At 35.2% G+C, this 18,216-nt stretch overlaps 1 protein-coding gene across 1 annotated transcript in view; it reads left to right on the forward strand.

Moving 5' to 3' along the window:
- TAF2 (TATA-box binding protein associated factor 2) overlaps positions 1–18,216 on the forward strand; it is a 91,706-nt gene that overhangs the window by 45,854 nt on the left and 27,636 nt on the right. The window contains exons 19-22 of the mRNA XM_059165721.1: positions 994–1,187; positions 1,812–1,951; positions 4,802–4,871; positions 11,987–12,096. Of these exons, the coding sequence (XP_059021704.1) occupies positions 994–1,187; positions 1,812–1,951; positions 4,802–4,871; positions 11,987–12,096 (514 nt within the window). The remainder of the gene's footprint in view (positions 1–993; positions 1,188–1,811; positions 1,952–4,801; positions 4,872–11,986; positions 12,097–18,216) is intronic.

Genomic DNA, 18,216 nt, shown 5'->3' on the forward strand with positions numbered 1-18,216 from the left:
GGATTCTGTCGTTAAAACTGTCAATCTGAACTTCTGCCTCCACTGTACAGGGGCCAGGTGCTCCCCCTCAGTCCCCTGGCAGTTTGTGTTACTGAACCATATTCCCAATGATATAAAACTGTACCGTATTCCCACTGATGATAAAATTAATTGCTCCATATTCAAATTCCCAGGCTAAATCAAGCCACCCTAGATTGCCTTTCAATAAATTGTTTCTCTGGGAATTGACTGGGATATGGATTTAGAAATCATTTTGGATGGTTGTCTCCTCTCCTATCTCTGCTTCTCTTGCTAGATCTCCTGTTTGTACCTTATGTCTTCTACACCAGGCCTCTTTTTCTTTTCTTTTTACTTTGTATCTTCCTTTTTGCTTAGAATTTAAGGAACTTTTTTCAATTTTATATTCCAATTTAACTTTGATTCTGAATCTCTGCATTTTTTTTCCTAATCTCTGCATATTTTTTCTTTTTAAAATGTGTTATGCAGTTGGAAGGCATACCTTTGGTTATTTCTCAGACAGTGTCCATGATAGATTTTGGATTTTCTTCCCCCTTACCAGTGTTCTTTTCCTTGTGAACTCTTTCCAGCAGGTTGCTTTTCTTCCTTTTGTTTGTTCTGGTCTTCCTTTTTTATGTTGATGCTTTCCTTAAATATCTGGTGATTCGTGATTATAAATTTATATGTGAGAATAGAGCTAAACAGCTGATTTCAAGCTGTGTGTTACCAATAGGCTTTGTGGCTTGTGGTCTTCCTTTGAGAGGAATCTAACTAGGATACTCTTATATGCAGTATATACTAGTTGAGTAAACTAATGTATTCCTAATTAGTGAGTTACTCTTTTTCCTAATGTATAACTACACAAAAGACATAGTTAAATAATTACCAGAGAACTTGCGCATGTTTTCTGATAAATTATGTTTTGAAGTTATAAATATTTTATTAATTTTTGAACAGAAGTGTGAATTTTGCTTCTTGCGATTATTTTTGGCTTAGTTTTCAGATAACTATTATCGTGCTGAAATGATCGATGCCCTTGCCAACTCTGTTACGCCTGCAGTCAGTGTGAATAATGAAGTTCGAACTTTGGACAACTTAAATCCAGATGTGCGACTCATTCTTGAAGAAATCACTAGGTTTTTGAATATGGAAAAACTTCTTCCAAGTTATAGACACACCATTACTGTCAGGTATAATAAAAGTTACTTGCTTTTATAGTAGAAATTATTCTAATTATAGGAAATATAGTAAAGTAAAAGGAGAAAATTAAAATCCTTTATCATTATACCATCACAGATGTATTTTTAGTGTTTTGGAGAATGGCCTTCCAAATTTTTTCATCTTTTAACTAAGTACATTTTTAATTTTGTGATACATATTGTATATATAAATTTTTATATTCTGCTTTTATCACAATACTTTCTCATGTCATCGGAAGTTCTTCATAAGCATTATTTTTGATGTCTGGAAAATGTTTTTATCCCATTGGATATAGTATAAACATCTCTGTATCATTAAGCTTCTTATTTAGATGACTTTAGTTCTGTCAGCTTGTTTGTATATGGCTAGTAAAAGCTTGTTTCTTTAGAAGTTTGCTAAAAAAAATTGATCCAGTAGTTCAGATATCATCAGTTCTCACTTTTATGATGTTATTGACTAAATTATTGCAAAAAATTAATGTTACAAAGTTAAAAGATTCAGATCACATCAGTATTTCAGTTTGCTGTTACAGATTGATTCCTAATGTCTGGGAAACAAGTTTGATTTGATATATTTTTATGGAAATACTTAACTGCAAGTACTCTTTTTCCTAGTTGTTTGAGAGCCATACGAGTGCTTCAGAAGAATGGGCATGTTCCAAGTGATCCAGCTCTTTTTAAATCTTATGCGGAGTATGGCCACTTTGTGGACATCAGGATAGCAGCTTTGGAAGCAGTCGTTGATTATACTAAAGGTAATGCTTTAGAAGCATATGTGCATATCATTTTTTTTTAAAGATTTTATTTATTTATTTGACAGAGAGAGACATCACAAGTAGGCAGAGGCAGGCAGAGAGAGAGGAAGAGGCAGGCTCCCTGCTGAGCAGAGAGCCCAACGTAGGGCTCGATCCCAGGACCCTAAGATCATGACCTGAGCTGAAGGCAGAGGCTTAACCCATTGAGCCACCCAGGCACCCTGTGCATTATCATTTTAAAAGGAGATGTTCATTAAATATTTAAAGCCATCTTAGTTATTGGGGTTTCCTATTACGTAATAGGTTTTTAAATGTTAAATTCTTTAGAAAGTATTTTTGATAAATGTAGAACTTGCATAAGAATAAGTGAGGGAAAAGAATAAAATTAGAGATTGGTATATTTGGTTTTTCTAAGGAATCAGTGGTATTACTCCATAGTTCTAATTACATGTTATTAAAACTAGAAGATTTTTGGGAAGTTTCTAACTGAGGACTCAAGAAAACATCTTGTACCTTAGAACAGGCTTCATGAAATTGAAAAAAATATAAGAGCAGAAAGTGACTGAGAGAATATTGTATATTCAAAACATTTAAAGATATACAGGGCAGAAAAATAAAGAGATGAAAATATTAAGAATTCAGTCAAGAAGAATAGAACAGGTGGAAGAAAAACAATAATCCAAAATAGAATACTTGGAAAGAGTAAAATGAAACTTCTTAAGCTAAAATCTGATAAATTTAAAATTTTAAGGTTAAAGAAAAAGTGTATAAGTTCCTAGGAATATCAGAACCTCGTTATTGTACAAGATAAAAAAATAATGATTTACCTGTGGCCTGTGGCTTCTTCAGAATATGATTAGTTCGAAAGATAGTGAACAAAGGGTTAATGTAATGTTTAGGGAAAAGTGCAATCCTACCTTCTCTTTTTGCCAGGTTGTCACTCATATAGTCTTAAAGATTTAGAAGTACATCTCCTTTGTAACACTCTTTAAAACAAAATTCTCAAAGAATTTTCAGCTGAGCTGGAAGTGAATCTAAAATAACTCAAGATTGAAGAAAGCGTGAAATGAAAGACCCAGTGATGGGTCTAATAGACTATGCCTATTAAAAACAAAAAACTAGAACTAAGCTTAAATATTTGTTAATGGCATGGTTAGAAAATTTAATGCAAACTCCAAACATAATTTGTCTTTTATAAAAGATTGATTTATTTTGGTGGGATGGGGGGAGCAGAGGAAGAGAGCATCTTAAGCAGACTCCACACTGCGCAGGAGCTGCACCAAAGGCTTGTTCGCATGACACTGAGACCATGACCTGAGCCAAAACCAAGAGTCAGAGGCTTAACTGACTGTGCCACCCGGGCACCCCTCCAAAATAATTCTTTATAATATGCAGGGGCACCTGGGTGGCTCAGTCGGTTGAGGGTATGACTTCGGCTCAGGTAATGATCTCCAGGTCCTGGGATTGAGAACTAGTTTGGGCTCCTCGCTCAGCCGGGAGTCTGCTTCCACTCTCCTCTCACCTTTGTCCCTCTCTTGCTCATGCTCTCTCTCTCAAATAAATAAAATCTTTTAAAAAATTAAAAAATAATATGCAAATATAAGAACTCTGTAATTTAATTTACATATAGAATTCCAGATTTATGCTAAAATTTGGGAAGAGTAAAGAAGTTAGAGTATGTTATACTTCTCTTCTGACTTTGAAGAGAGGAAGGAGTGAGCAAAGTTCTTTAATAGATACTGGTTAATTTTTACATATTAGAGGAAATCTACTCAAATCTTTTATCATTTTTTTGTAAATTTCAATAGAAGTATGTGTGTGTATAGTCAGAAATTATAAAGGTGTAGGACAAAATAGTGTATTATATATGTTGGGCTAAGTTCAGAAAGGATGGTCATTTGTTCTTTTTATTGAGGGTAACAAATCTTTCTCTTAAGAAATGGCAGTGAAAATAGTGGTTTTTTTAAATGGATATTTTGTCAAGTAAAAATAATGTAATCTATCAGTCTCCTATTTTGTTTGGACATTTTACCAGTTTGTGAAATCTCGACATCCTGAGATCTACCAAATACGCCAGTATTCCCAACTTTCTTTCCCAAAATACATGAATGATGTTTACTGCCACATGAATATGAAGATTTCATGAATTAGTATTACCTGAAATGAAATAGAATGCTAATATTACGATTTCCAAAATAATGCTAAGTTAATAAATATAATTGAGAGGTGCTTTAGTATTATCCATATATCTGGATCATTAGAAAGTGAAAAAATAGAAGAGATCAGAAATAAAATTCTGATAGTAAAGGTTTTCAAATCATAAAAGCATAACTTGTTGAAAAGGTGAACAGAAATTGCTAATGAGTGCTTTTATCCAGGTCATTTATATTTATAGCACTATGTTATGTTATCTTATTAAGTTAAGACTGCTCTTTAGTCTTAAGTGAAAGAAACCACTTGGGTAAAAACAGTATTTCATATGGTATACTGTAATTATAGTTGAGATACTATTGGGTATCAAATTTTCCTGTTTAAGTATATTTTGTCCATTTAGAGTTACTCATCTGATTTAGGGATCTTAAATTATAATTTGCCTTATGTTGTGTTTGTCATTGATTTGAGCATTAGCAAAAAATAGGCACTTGTCCTGTTTTATGTTTTGGCTATATGTAGCACAATACCAGTGAAGTTTACAAAGTGGCCTGTTCATAAAAAATCTAAGAAGTCACCTACAGCCTTTAACTCTGATTTGAAATACAGCCAATGCATTGCTAAGTTTAAATTTCTCCTGTCACTCATTATTTCATTTGTTATAGTTAAAAACACACATTTCTTTATTTTTATTTTCAGTGGACAGGAGTTATGAAGAACTGCAGTGGCTACTTAATATGATTCAGAGTGACCCTGTACCCTATGTAAGGTTAGTTTTTGTGCTGTATTTTGATTTTGCAAGTCCTAAAGTGAAATGAGTAATTTTGGAAGATTATACATGGAACAAGTTTTTATTTTTTAAAAAATAGAGAAGTATGTTATACATTTATTAATGTCCTTTTTAAGGTGTTTTTTAAAAAATTGAGTGTGCTGGAGTTCCTGAGTGGCTCAGTTGTTTAAGTGTCTGCCTTGGGCTCCGGTCATGATCTCAGGGTCCTGGGATCGAGCCCTGCTCAACAGGGAGTCTATTTCTCGCTGTCCTTCTGCTGATCTCCCCCAGCTCATGCATGCTCTCGCTCTCTCTCTAATAAATAAATAAAACCTTTTAAAAAGTGTATTTTTTTAAAGGTTTTAAAAAATGTATTTTTTTAAAGGTTTTATTTATTTATTAGAGTGAGATCACAAGCAGAGAGAGAGGCAGGCAGAGAGAGGGGAAGCAGGCTCCCTGCTGAGCAGAGAGCCCGATGCGGGGCTCGATGGGGGGCTCAGTGTGGGGCTCAGTGTGGAACTCTATCCCAGGACCCTGAGACCTGAATCCAAGGCAGAGGCTTAACCCACTGAGCCACTCAGGGGTCCCTAAAAAATACATTGTTAATAAGCAAAGTTTATTTCCTGCAACTTTATATACAACTTCCATTGTAATTTAAAGAAAAGCTTATATAACAGTTTGTAGTAGACCTGGAACATCCCTTATATATCCAAATTTATAATATCTGTACTGATTGATTCAGTCTATTTACAAGTCATTGAGAGAAGTGTCTTGGTGTATCCCATTTGTTTCTTTCTATCGCCTATAAAATCTCCATTTTTAAAACACAGACCTGGGATTTAAAAAGTATAAGAGGAAAGTAGAAGAAAATCCCAGTCCTGACTTAGTAAGACTTCATTTTTGTGTTTCTTCTAGTCTTCATTTCTTTCACTTCTCTTGCTTTCTTTTTGCAAAGTAGGATCTTCATAGTGTATTTTTTATTAACATATAATTTTTAGTTATTTGAATAGGATTAAATTTTTTACCTTTTCTGTCTTTTTTTCTTTGTATATATGAGACGCTTAAATTTTTGTCATTTCTTTTAAGATAATGACTTCATAAAATAAAATTTGACCTGTGGTAAGTAACTTATAGTCATGCCCACTAGAAACAAGAACATAAACCTAGAGATGTTGTCTTACTCAGCTTTACACGTAAGATGGCAGATAGTTGTTTTCTTTCAAAAAGGCGTACAGGCAAACTGCTCTCTCCCCTTACTGAAATGCGTCAGGGCATGAGGAGTCTATGTAAGAGATTATAGTTCCCTGATAACGACATTGTCTTTGACCAGTGTTAGTTTTTGAGATGGATTGTAGCAGTGAGCTTTTGGTTAAGGGACCTTATTATCTCAGTGTTTTCTTTCTGTCTGTCTTTTTTTCAACTCTAACCATTTCAGTGTGTTTTTTTTTAACTTTATTTATTTTTTTAAAGATTTTATGTATTTGAGAGAGAACAGAGCAAGAGAGAGTGAGCATGAGCAATGTGAGGGGCAGAGGGAAAGGGACAAGCAGAGACCCCACTGAGCAGGAAGCCCGATGTGGGGCTCCATTGCAGGACCCCGAGTTCATGACCTGAACCGAAGGTAGACGCTTAACCAACTGAGCCACTCAGGCGCCCCCATTTCAGTGTTTTAAATGTTGCCTGTTATACGTGTACCTTCATGCAAAGTTTTGCTGTTAATATTTCATAGTTCATGATTTGTGATCTAAATTGTATTTTAAATAATTTTTCTTTCTGCTTGATATGTACTAAAGGTATGGTTGACATGGATAAAATGATCATCTGTTCTCAGGTATATATTCAGATAAAAGAGGAGAAGCAGGAAACCAGCTTCATCTCTTACCTGACAGGAGTTCATGCACTTGGAAGTTTATAAGATCCTACTGACAGCAAGTAGGAACAGAAATTAAAAATAGAGTATAAACAAAGTATATCGTGTATATTTGTGTTTTCAGTTCACAACATCAAAACTAACATTAAAGCGTGTATTTCTGAGATCATGGAACTGTGTTTTGAAGATCATTTTAGCAGATTGTAGTACTGTATAATATTTGAAGTCTCTGTATTTCTAAATTATATATTATACAACCTGAATGATTGTTTTTGAAGTTCTGTTGTGGAACTATTAATAGCATTCAAATTTCGAGAGTACTGTTATTTACAGTCTGAACTGAAAACCTTATTTAAAGATACACTTCATGATTATATTTGACACTTTTATTCTTAGTTGATCTGATTCATTTATATCATCAGTAGTAGGGAAGCTCTAATTCTGTACTTAATATCATCTAGCCCATAGTTCTATTTGTAGTTAAAAAATTCAGCATGTCTTTAAAAATCTTTACTGTTAATTGCCAGAGGATAGAAGTATTACCACGTAACAGTTAATGTATGTGTGTATTTAGTATCTGGGCACATCTGTCCATATTTTTGTGTTTCTTTGTTTTTAATAGTTTGAATAGGAACTCTGTCCTTTTCTCGTTGTTCCCATCATTGCTCTTTCTCCCTTTTTCTTTTCTTTCTTTTAGGTATAATTGACATATAACATTATGTTAGTTTTAGGTGTATAACACAGTGATTCAATATTAGTATATATTGGGAAATTGTCACCTCAGTAAGTTCAGTGAACATCCATCACCATACGTAATCACAGACTTTTTTTCTTGTGATGAGAACTTTTAACATCTACTCTTTTAATAACTTTCAGCTATACAACATAGTATTAATAACTATTGACACCATGTTGTATATCATATCCCTGTGACTTATAATTGTAGTTTTGTACTTTTTGACCTGATTCACCCATTTTGCCCCCCTTTCCCCTGGAACCACCAATCTGTTACTTTTTCTTAAACTCGTTAAGTAACTACAGTATAGATCCACCATACTCTGCTTTATTGATGGGATAGAATTCTTAGTCTTAAAGATGGGTGAATATTGGTGTCTGTCTTATAGTCACTGGCATTATTCTCGCCTACCCCAAACACAGCATTTTATTTTTATGGCCCTGGTTGATTTTTAAGCTAATGATGAAATGGTCTTCAATAAAAACTAAAATTTTTTAAAAGATTTATGTATTTATTTGAGAGACAGAGAGAGGGAGAGAGAGAGTGGGGGTGGGACAAAGGGAGATAACCACCAAGCAGACTCCCCTCTGAGTGCAGAGACGGACACAGGACTCAATCTCACAACCCATGAGATCATGACCTGAGCTGAAACCAAGAGTTGGATGCCTAACCGACTGAGCCACCCAGGCATCCCAGTAGGACTTAAATTTTAAAAATATATGTTGATTTTCTCTTTCTGTGTTTATTATTATAAATGTCAGAATTACTGATTTTGGTGGAGTTAGATAAAGCTCTGAAGAATTTTAGGGTGAAACCTTAAAGTCTGGAGGAAAAAAAACCCAACTACCTATAATTACTCCTTGCTGCTTTAGAGCTAAACTTGAAATTTCTTTCTGCAAGGATGCTTCCTTGATTCCTTGTACTAGATCATGTCCCTGAAATCATAGTCACCCATAAAAATCCTACTGTTCTTCCTATACTAAAGAAATACCTCCTGTATATATAAATATTAATTTTATAGCTAGAACTATTTGATTATTTTTGTTTCCCCCATAGGAATATAAGTTCCAAAGAGACAGGGACCGCGTTTCCTTTTGTCACTGTGTGTATGGAACATAACATTGTCCTTACAAATAGTTGGTTCAGTACATGTGAAATGAGTGATCGGATGCAATTTTTTCCTTTTTCCTCTAAACATCTGTATGGCTTTTCCCCTAATCATATGTATGTTTAACTTCCTTCATATGTTAAAGAGAAGTGATTTTATCTCTATGTTGACAACTGTATATAGAAAAAAGTTTTGGGACGCCTGGGTGGCTCAGTTGGTTAAGCGGCTGCCTTCGGCTCAGGTCATGATCCCAGCGACCTGGGATCGAGTCCCACATTGGGCTCCTTGCTCGGCAGGGAGCCTGCTTCTCCCTCTGCCTCTAGCCTGCCACTCTGTCTGCCTGTGCTTGCGCTCTGTATCTCTCTCTCTCTCTCTAACAAATAAATAAAAATCTTTAAAAAACAAAACAAAAAAGAAGTTTTAAGGTGTTTATCTTGAAATGCTGGGCAAGTTTTTAGTCTTTCATGTTGACTTGATGTTTTAAATATAATAATAGGGTTGTCCACTTTATTTGTATCATTTTCTTGCAATAGAAGATTTTCAGATTATAGCTTAGTTCTTCATTAAGGTATCTTGAGAATTGAAACTAAATAAATGCACTGTAGGTAACCTGTATAATCACCTGACCATTTACTAATGCTTTTTTTCCATAAAGTTTGCTGTGTATTTCACATGTCTGATTAGGCAGAGAAATAATACAAAAAGGGAAAAGAAAAAAAAAATCTAGATGCAGTATATAAATAATTAAATCTAGGTGTTATAGGGCGCCTGGGTGGCTCAGTGGGTTAAGCCGCTGCCTTCGGCTCAGGTCATGATCTCAGGGTCCTGGGATCGAGTCCTGCATTGGGCTCTCTGCTCAGCAAGGAGCCTGCTTCCCTCTCTTTCTCTCTGCCTGCCTCTCTCCATCTACTTGTGATTTCTCTCTGTCAAATAAATAAATAAAATCTTTAAAAAAAAAAATAAATCTAGGTGTTATATTTTTGAACTGAAATGAAATTAACATTTTTGAAAATTTTAGTTTCCTTTCAATAGGCATAGCTTTTTTCTTTTTCTTTTTTTCAAGATTTTATTTAAATTCAAGTTAGTTAACATATAGTGTAGTATTGGTTTCAGGGGCAGATCTTAGTGATTCATCACTGGCCATGACTTTTTTATTCCTATAAATTTGGAAAAATGCAGAATCACATTAAGAAGAAAACTTTAAATAGCCTATAATTATTTTAACCAGAAACACTTAACATTTTGGATTATTCCTTTCCAGTCATTTCTATCCATGAATATACTTTTTATATGGGTAGGAAGAACTATTAATTATATTCTTTAAAATGGATAAGAGTGTTTTAAAGATGACATGGAATTATGTTCTGGTTTTGGAATGAAGCATCCGTATGATTACAGGATATCAGTCCCTCAAGAGATACACATACATCTTGTGCTTTTTCTCATGAGAGATTTTGAGCATGTTTTTAGTTTTGACTTGAGTTTCTTATTGATAGTGATTTACAGTAGATTGGACTGGCCCACCAAGAAGATTCTCAACTGTTTAGGAAAATAATAGTATAAACCTATGACTTTCTCAGGATTTGCTTTAGGTCTGTTCCAGTTGTCTGAAGCATATAAGCGTATTCTGAATTTTTATATTTAATCTCTGTAAAATTAAGCATGAGATTCTCATTGTCTTCCCTTAAACTTCATCTCCTGAGTATTGCTTTGGGTATTTAGTCATTTATAAGTATTTCTTTGTAAAATCCTTTCTTCTATCATCTAAACTTTAGAGAAACACAAAGCTTTTGAAGAAATGTTTAATTTGATGATAGTAATACATGTGCTGATCATTATAGCTCTTTTAGTGACCGTTTCAAAGATACCCTCTGTTTCATCTTTACAGTTCATTGGCACAGCTCTAAAGAGTTTGTGATGATCTGAGTAAATGCCACAAAGTGTTATTAGTTGGGTGCTACCACTTTGGTCTTTGAGGATAACTGAGAAAGCAGCGGAATAGAAACTTAAGTTTTCTTGTTAATGCAGACTTAAAGTATAACAACATGAACATGCTGTAAACAACAAACTCATCCGTATTTTTAAAGATTGTTTACTTGTATTATTGATCTCTTCTTACATAGAGATTCTGAGGTCCTTAAGGATAGAAATTGTGTTTATTTTTAAAGATTTGAAAATATGAATATGAAATATCCATGAAGATGTGTGTCCCCTTTCATATTCCCTACCTGTGAATTGCATCTATAACTCCATTTCGCTTTTCATTCTCAAAGCTTTTCAGTATTTTTATTTTATGCAGTCTTAAAATATCAAAGCACAAGAGGATGTTAAAGTGGGAGTCCACATCTTCCAGTTTTACAGACATAAAATTGAAGCCGAAAGGGGTTAAGTATCTTAATCTGCAGCCTATTTGCTCCACTTTCCTCCCTTCTCTTTTTCAAGTACAAATCCAGTTCGATGCCTTACCACCAGCAATTAAATATAAAAACTGCCTGAGTTCACCTTTAAGGTTTTGCTAATCTCATTTGTAATTACAACCCAAGTTTCTTCTCCAGTTATATCCAAGTATTCCATTACTCTGTGGTCTTGAATCTCTTAGGCCTGGGCCTGGCTCTTATCCCTGCACTAAATTTAGTTAGACTACTGCCATAGCTTCCTTGCCTTTCGTTTTCTTTCTCTATCCTCTTTCTTTAGTGTCTCCTACACATAGCTTTGGACATTTTCTTTTTCAGAGATTGTTTCGGTCACACAACCCTATTTTTAGAAGACTCCAGAAGTGTTCAGATGGCCTCTCACAGGAGATAACTCCCAGTAGCAGAGTTTAACTGTTACTAGCATGAGGATGCTTTTACTAATTAACTCCTCTAAACTTCAGCTCATTTTGAGGAAACCTTTTTTTTGGTCTCCATATTTTGAGGGCTTCTGCACATTTCCATGCTTTAAATAAAAGGTACTATAATAATGAAGTGTATATTCATTTTATTACCTCAGTGTAGGCTTCTTGGTTTCTCGGTCCATATGTAATTTTTTTTTTTTTGCCCCATTTTAAGATTTTTGTATTTACTGACCAGTCTTTTCTTTAAAAATTTTTCTAAGGAGAATAAAAGGTTCATTTTAGAAATGAAATGGGAAAGGTTGGTTAGGAATACATAAAGTCATGTTTTAAAGGACCTCCTTGTACACTAAGGTAATTTTAGAAAGAACGAAGCCCCCAGAAACTTTCCAGTGAAAAAATGATAGTAAATATTATGTGTGAAATAATGTCTTTTGAAGTTAAATTAAACTTAAACACAAAGATAAATCTAAGAAGAGATGATAAAATAGGAAGGAGATACTACAGATAATTTTCAAATGCTTTTAGTTCATGGTCAGCAAAAGTTTGATTTTTCTTTATCTTTCAGACATAAGATTCTAAACATGTTGACAAAGAACCCACCATTTACTAAGAACATGGAGTCTCCATTATGCAATGAAGCCTTGGTAGATCAACTTTGGAAACTTATGAATTCTGGTAAGAATTTTTTTTTTTTAAGATTTTATTTATTATTTATTTGACAGACAGAGATCACAAGTAGGAGAGAGGGGGGAAGCAGGCTCCCTGCTGAGCAGAGAGCCCAATGTGGGGCTCGATCCCACGACCCTGGGATCATGACCTGAGCCGAAAGCAGAGGCTTTACCCCACTGAGCCACCCAGGTGCCCCTCTGGTAAGAATTTTTTAAAAAATTTAGTATCGGAGTATTTTCATTTTACAACAAGTTTTCAGTACTTAAAGAACTATGGTTAATTTTTTTTTTTTAAGACGGATATTTACCAAATCTGCCTTCACAGTGGTGAGCATGGTGACATTTACAAAGGATTTGTTCACTCCCTTTGCATCACAAAGTGGTTGAGGAAACAAAAATATTAATTTATATGGATGTATCCCACATGTCTAAAGAGCTATAAATATGGACCTGCAAAGTGTTACTGTTGTTATTTTTATTTCAGAAGGTTACAAAACGTTGAGAAATAGGTCTTCTCATCTGGTTTCCCTGGCCACCTAGTTTCCTTTCCCAAGGGGAACCAGTTTCCTGTGTGTCCTTTCACGAGCAGTGTATGTTGTTACCGTTCTGCACAGTGGATACCATCACACTTTGAAGTCACTTTATTTGGGAGAGGTATTGCTCCTAAGTATCAGCTCCAGAACCAGCGGGATGAGGGTCAGGTCCCAGCTGAATGATTTATGAGGTGTGACTTGTCTAAGCCTTTGTATCTCCATATGAAATGGGGGTGGTGCTGATTTCTGCCTCTGCAAACTGAAAATTCAGTGAGTTACTATCTGTAAAGCACAGTATCTAGTTCATATTAAGTGCCAACAGTGGTGTTAAGCTAACAGAGTAATGATATCATTATGCGTCTCATATAATTAAGCTGTTTGTAGTTCCTTTTTTGTAGGTCATTCATACTCTTTGCCATTTCTATTAAATAATTTTTGATCTTTTCCAGTTGACTTGTAAATGTTGTATATACTTCAAGAAAATATGCCGTATGGCTCTGATGTGTTGAAATTGTAGTACTAGTTTTGGTTTAAAATTCAATTAAAAGGTTAATTTATTTTACTTAAACTGTTCCAGGTAGATGGTGAGAGAGCAGTTGCTGTTCGTTCCAATATGTATGTTACTTTATCTGCTCTCTAGAGTATTAGAAAATAACTTTCCTCCTTATTATATTGGCGGCCACTTCTCTAAATCATGACTAAATACTGAGTTCTGATCTTTTAAACAATTATTTTATTTACTAGCATTGTGATGTTAAGTAATTATATAACTCTGTCCCCCAGTTTCATAATCATAGTGCAGCACCCCAGGTAAAAGCACTGTAGAAGGTATTAAATTGAAACACAGTAGTATGGCTCTTGTCCTCGAAGTATTCAGAAAATAACACATAAACCATTTCCTACTGATAAACCTAAATTATTTTTTCTGATGGTTTCCCTAATCCCTAGAAGAATGATTGCTGCTGTTTACATAATTTTTATATTTTGCTACTTGTTTTACCTTGAAGGGTGTTATGATTACTGTCATTTAGATCCGGGGGATGGATACACAAGTTTAGGAACTTGAAAAGGGTCGTTTAACAGTTAATATGTGGCACAAACTGTACTGTGTTGAATATATTCTTAACAAGATGCATGATTCCATGACTGGGTTGGGTTACAACCTTGAGGAAAGCATAGTTATGAAATAAAGAATCTCTTATCACCTTCTAGAGAAGATTTCTTGAACAAAATAAATATGTGTTTAAGATTAATGGGACAATTTCTCTAAGACATTTGAAACCCATTGGAAAACTGTGGTTATATACATTCAAGCTCAGATTGATGTTTTAGTATTTAATTTTGGTAGTGTTCAGTATAAAGTACAGTTGTTGGTTGGACTTGGAATTCTCAATGGCAGGTCTCTAAACAGAACAGATCTGTAGTTGTAAATAATTTATTGCTCAGCTCTTCAGAGTTATAAATAAATGGGAGTACTATGAACAGTGGGAGTGGCATGAATAGTTGGGAATAGTTTTTTTTGTTTGTTTTTTAATGTTTTCAGAGGGACGTTGGATATTAGAGAAGATTGGATAGAGGATTGCTCATTTCCCTTCCACTCCTGAACCTTTGGGATACATGAATGAATCTGATCTAAGAAATCCCTTTTTTTTGTTGTTTGATTTTTTTTTTTTTTTTAGGTTTTATTTTTAAGCAATCTCTACACCCAGTGTAAGTCTCGAACTTACAACCCCAAGATCAAGAGTCGTACAATCCCCCAACTGAGCCAGCCAGGCTCCCCATAATTTTTAAAGTGTCTTTTTAAAAAAATGGTAACATTAATATAATCATATTACAGAGTTTTATCTGAACCAAAACAAAATATTATGTAATTTTTTTTTTTTAAAGATTTTATTTATTTATTTGACAGAGAGAGATCACAAGTAGGCAGAGAGGCAGGCAGAGAGAGAGAGAGGAGGAAGCAGGCTCTCTGCTGAGCAGAGAGCCCGATCTGGGGACTCGATCCCAGGACCCTGAGATCATGACCTGAGCTGAAGGCAGCGGCTTAACCCACTGAGCCACTCAGGCGCCCAAATATTATGTAATTTTATTACATCCCCACTATTAACACTTAAGTATATTCAGCCTTTAGGGAAGAAAATTGTATATACATAGTTGTAGTTGAAATAAATGTATTAAAACAGCATTTTATCATGATAACTTCTCACATTACTATATATCTTCTTACTTGTGATTGTTTTTAAGAAACGGTAGTGAGAATCTGCTTGTAACAAATGGAGCCAGAACATCATCTGAGGCCCTAAATCCTACCGAAATCTGTCTGCCCCTCACTCCCTATTGGGGCTCCTTGGTCATCTGGTCATTTGCGATAAATATACGGAGAACAAAAAACTGTGAACAATGGGGATTTAATTATATTTATTTATTTCTATCCTGTTCCGAAGTGGATTTGAGATATGTTGACTTTGCATAGTTAAAAAATTTGTTGAACCCATTTGAAATAGTATAGAGAGACAGTATCATAGCAGTTAAGAAAATCTCATCTTAGAAGGTGGTCATCAGGTGTTTCTGAAGAATCAAAGTTTGCTTAACTGGTTTCAGAAAATTCTCAATAAGAGAGTACTTGTGGTAGGATACATAGCATTAGGGTTCCAGAAATTGAAATTACTTTGAGAGTAAGACAAGTGAACTAATTATATGAAATTATATTCATGCTCTTTTTTATATCATATGTCATTAATATTAATAATACTCTTTTTAGAAATAAACTACAGGTATTTAGAGCTGAGAGATAAAGAAAGTAGGGGCTCCTGGAACCTGAGTCATTCTAGCGGCCACATACCAGAAGGAAGGTTCCCAGACTTCTGCCTTGAGATCTACGGCTGCCTGGTCTCTGCTGTCTGTCTGGCGTGTGGTAGCTCCACTCAGTCTTAAGTTCTGGGTTGCTACTCTGTTTTTGTTTTGAAAACACTTGCACATATATACACCTGGACAAGTATATACACATACATACAGATATTAGATATCTTACCCCATTCCTCTAATTTTCCCACATACTTTTTTCCTCCCCCACATTATGTTCTTAAGACTTTCAAAGCTTAGAAAAAATTTAAGAAGAATACAGTGAATGACCGTGTATTTTCATCTTGGTTTTTACTAAGATGACTTTTTACCATACGTACTTTCTTTTCCCTCTCTTTCTTTGTTTATACGTACCTCTTTTTTTCCCTGAATTGTTTGAAAGCAAGTTGCATCATGATACTCTTCCCAAAATACTTTAGTATATGTTCCTAAGAATAAGGACATCCTCTAACCTACCCACTGTATCGGTAACCTGCCCTACTCCAGTGTAGATCTCGTATCCACATTTCCTCAGTTTTATGGCAAAATGTCGTTCTTGTTCTCATATGCTTTTTAAAGAATAATGCTTCTCAGAAAGAATAAACATTTTTTTTAATATTTTATTTATTTATTTGACAAACCGAGATCACAAGTAGGTGGAGAGGCAGGCGGAGAGAGAGAGGAGGAAGTAGGCTTCCTGCTGCCTGATGTGGGGCTTGATCCCGAGACTCTGGGATCATGACCTGAGCTGAAGGCAGAGGCTTTAACCCACTGAGCTACCCAGGCACCCCAAGAATAAACATTTTTAAAGAGAAACCTCTTTCACATTGTATCGTTTTTGTCTCTAGTTGTTTAAGAATCTTAAAGAAATAGGTTTATTTTCAATTAAAAGTATAACATTGTTCATAGGCAGTTCTTTTTAAAGCTTCAAGTATTCATTTATTCACCATTTATTTCCTGAGCACTTCCAGTAGCTACTGTACTATGTTTTGTATGTACAAGAATTTAATACAAAGAGATAGTCGCCGAAATAAGGAAAAGAGCAAAGAACTCCAGAAAACTGCAAATAGAACCACGAACCCTGCCCGGAATGGCAGAATGTTTGTTGGGTGGTGACTTTTGAGCTAGCTCTTAAGGAATGGAAGAGTTTGCCACAGGAGAAAGACGTTTTAGGTAAGAGAATTCTATTTTTAAAAAAAAAGCCTGAAGTTCTGAAAGGGTGTTTGGCAAACAGGGTTATCTGGAAAAATAGATTAGGGTACAAAAGTGAAGAGCCCTCAGGAGTTTGCATTTTATCCCATACATAGTGAGGAACAGGTGGAGTTGTGACCTGGCTCTCTTCTATTAGCTGTATATATATATTTCTCCCACAGTGAAAGAAATGATTTTCCTTTCCCAAAGAAAAATGTTGTAAAATTCAGAACATAGGAGAATCCTACCTCTTACAGTTCTATGTAAGATATTGGATTGTACACCAACATGACAGTGATTTTCTTTTATGACAATTTTTTTAAAAGATTTTATTTATTTATTTGACACACAGAGATCACAAGTAGGCAGAGAGGCAGGCAGAGAGAGAGGAAGGGAAGCAGGCTCCCTGCTGAGCAGAGAGCCCGATGCGGGGCTTGATCCCAGGACCCCGAGACCATGACCTGAGCTGAAGGCAGCGGCTTTAAACCGACCGCACCACCCAGGCACCCCAAGACAATTTTTTAAATTCCTTTCTTTTTTTTAAATTTTATTTATTTATTTGACAGAGATCACAAGTAGGCAGAGAGGCAGGCAGAGAGAGAGAGGGAAGCAGATTCTGCTCAGCAGAGAGCCTGATGTAGGTCTCGATCCCAGGATCTTGGGTTAAAGCAGAGGCTTTAAGCCACTGAGCCACCCAGGCCCCCTAAAAATACATTTAAAAATTAAGAACTTAGGACTTGGAGTTTTTCATTGGTGCTGTGCATTTTATTTAAAATGTAAGTACTCTCTCAAGTCTTTCCTGATTAACTGTTTTTTCATTTCTCAAGATAGAGGCCTCCATTAGATTGTATGTCATTATGAAAGAAATCTTAGCCATTATTCCCCAAGTTGCTTTTCAGTGTTTGGCACAATACTGTGACAATGACGTGAGAGCATTTATGAAATTGCTCGGGACATTGATGGCTGTTTACATCATACTTGTTAGTGTTTGGAAGTGTACAACTATACTCTAGGGGGTAGAATGAAAGCTTCTAATTCAAATTGTTCGGTTGAGTTTGCCACATTTCAGAGTAAGAAAATAGACAGTTTTGTTATTAACGTCAGAAGATTTCAAAGTTCTGGCCTTCTGGTGTTCTCCCTGTAAACACTCTCTTTTAGGAACAACAATGGTCAGGAAAATGAAAGCACACTAATATATATTTTGTAGGAAATTTCATCCATGTACACACACATGGCTGTGAGTGAAATTTTTATACTTTAGTGTAATAGGCATGGGGAGATCAAGATAGACTTGCCCTAGGGCAGTTGTTATTTGCCTGACTCAGCTCTGCTCAGATTTCCAGGGTTCTTTCATCAATAAGAAATGCTGGGTTTCTTGAAAAATGTCCTGGAAACAGTGGCTTGCTTTCCTTCTCTTCTTAGCAGTGTTTTGGCTTGATCAGCTTTAGTAGCAATCACTTCAAAAAATGAAAGGATGCTCTTATAGTGTCAGATTGGCCCTTTTGGGAGTTTGTCTTTAGAAACTTCGTGATTGGAGTAGAGAATATCAGTACTGGGTGTCC

The sequence above is a fragment of the Mustela lutreola genome, chromosome 3 (assembly GCF_030435805.1).
Source record: "Mustela lutreola isolate mMusLut2 chromosome 3, mMusLut2.pri, whole genome shotgun sequence".
NCBI classification, from domain to species: Eukaryota; Metazoa; Chordata; class Mammalia; order Carnivora; family Mustelidae; genus Mustela; species Mustela lutreola.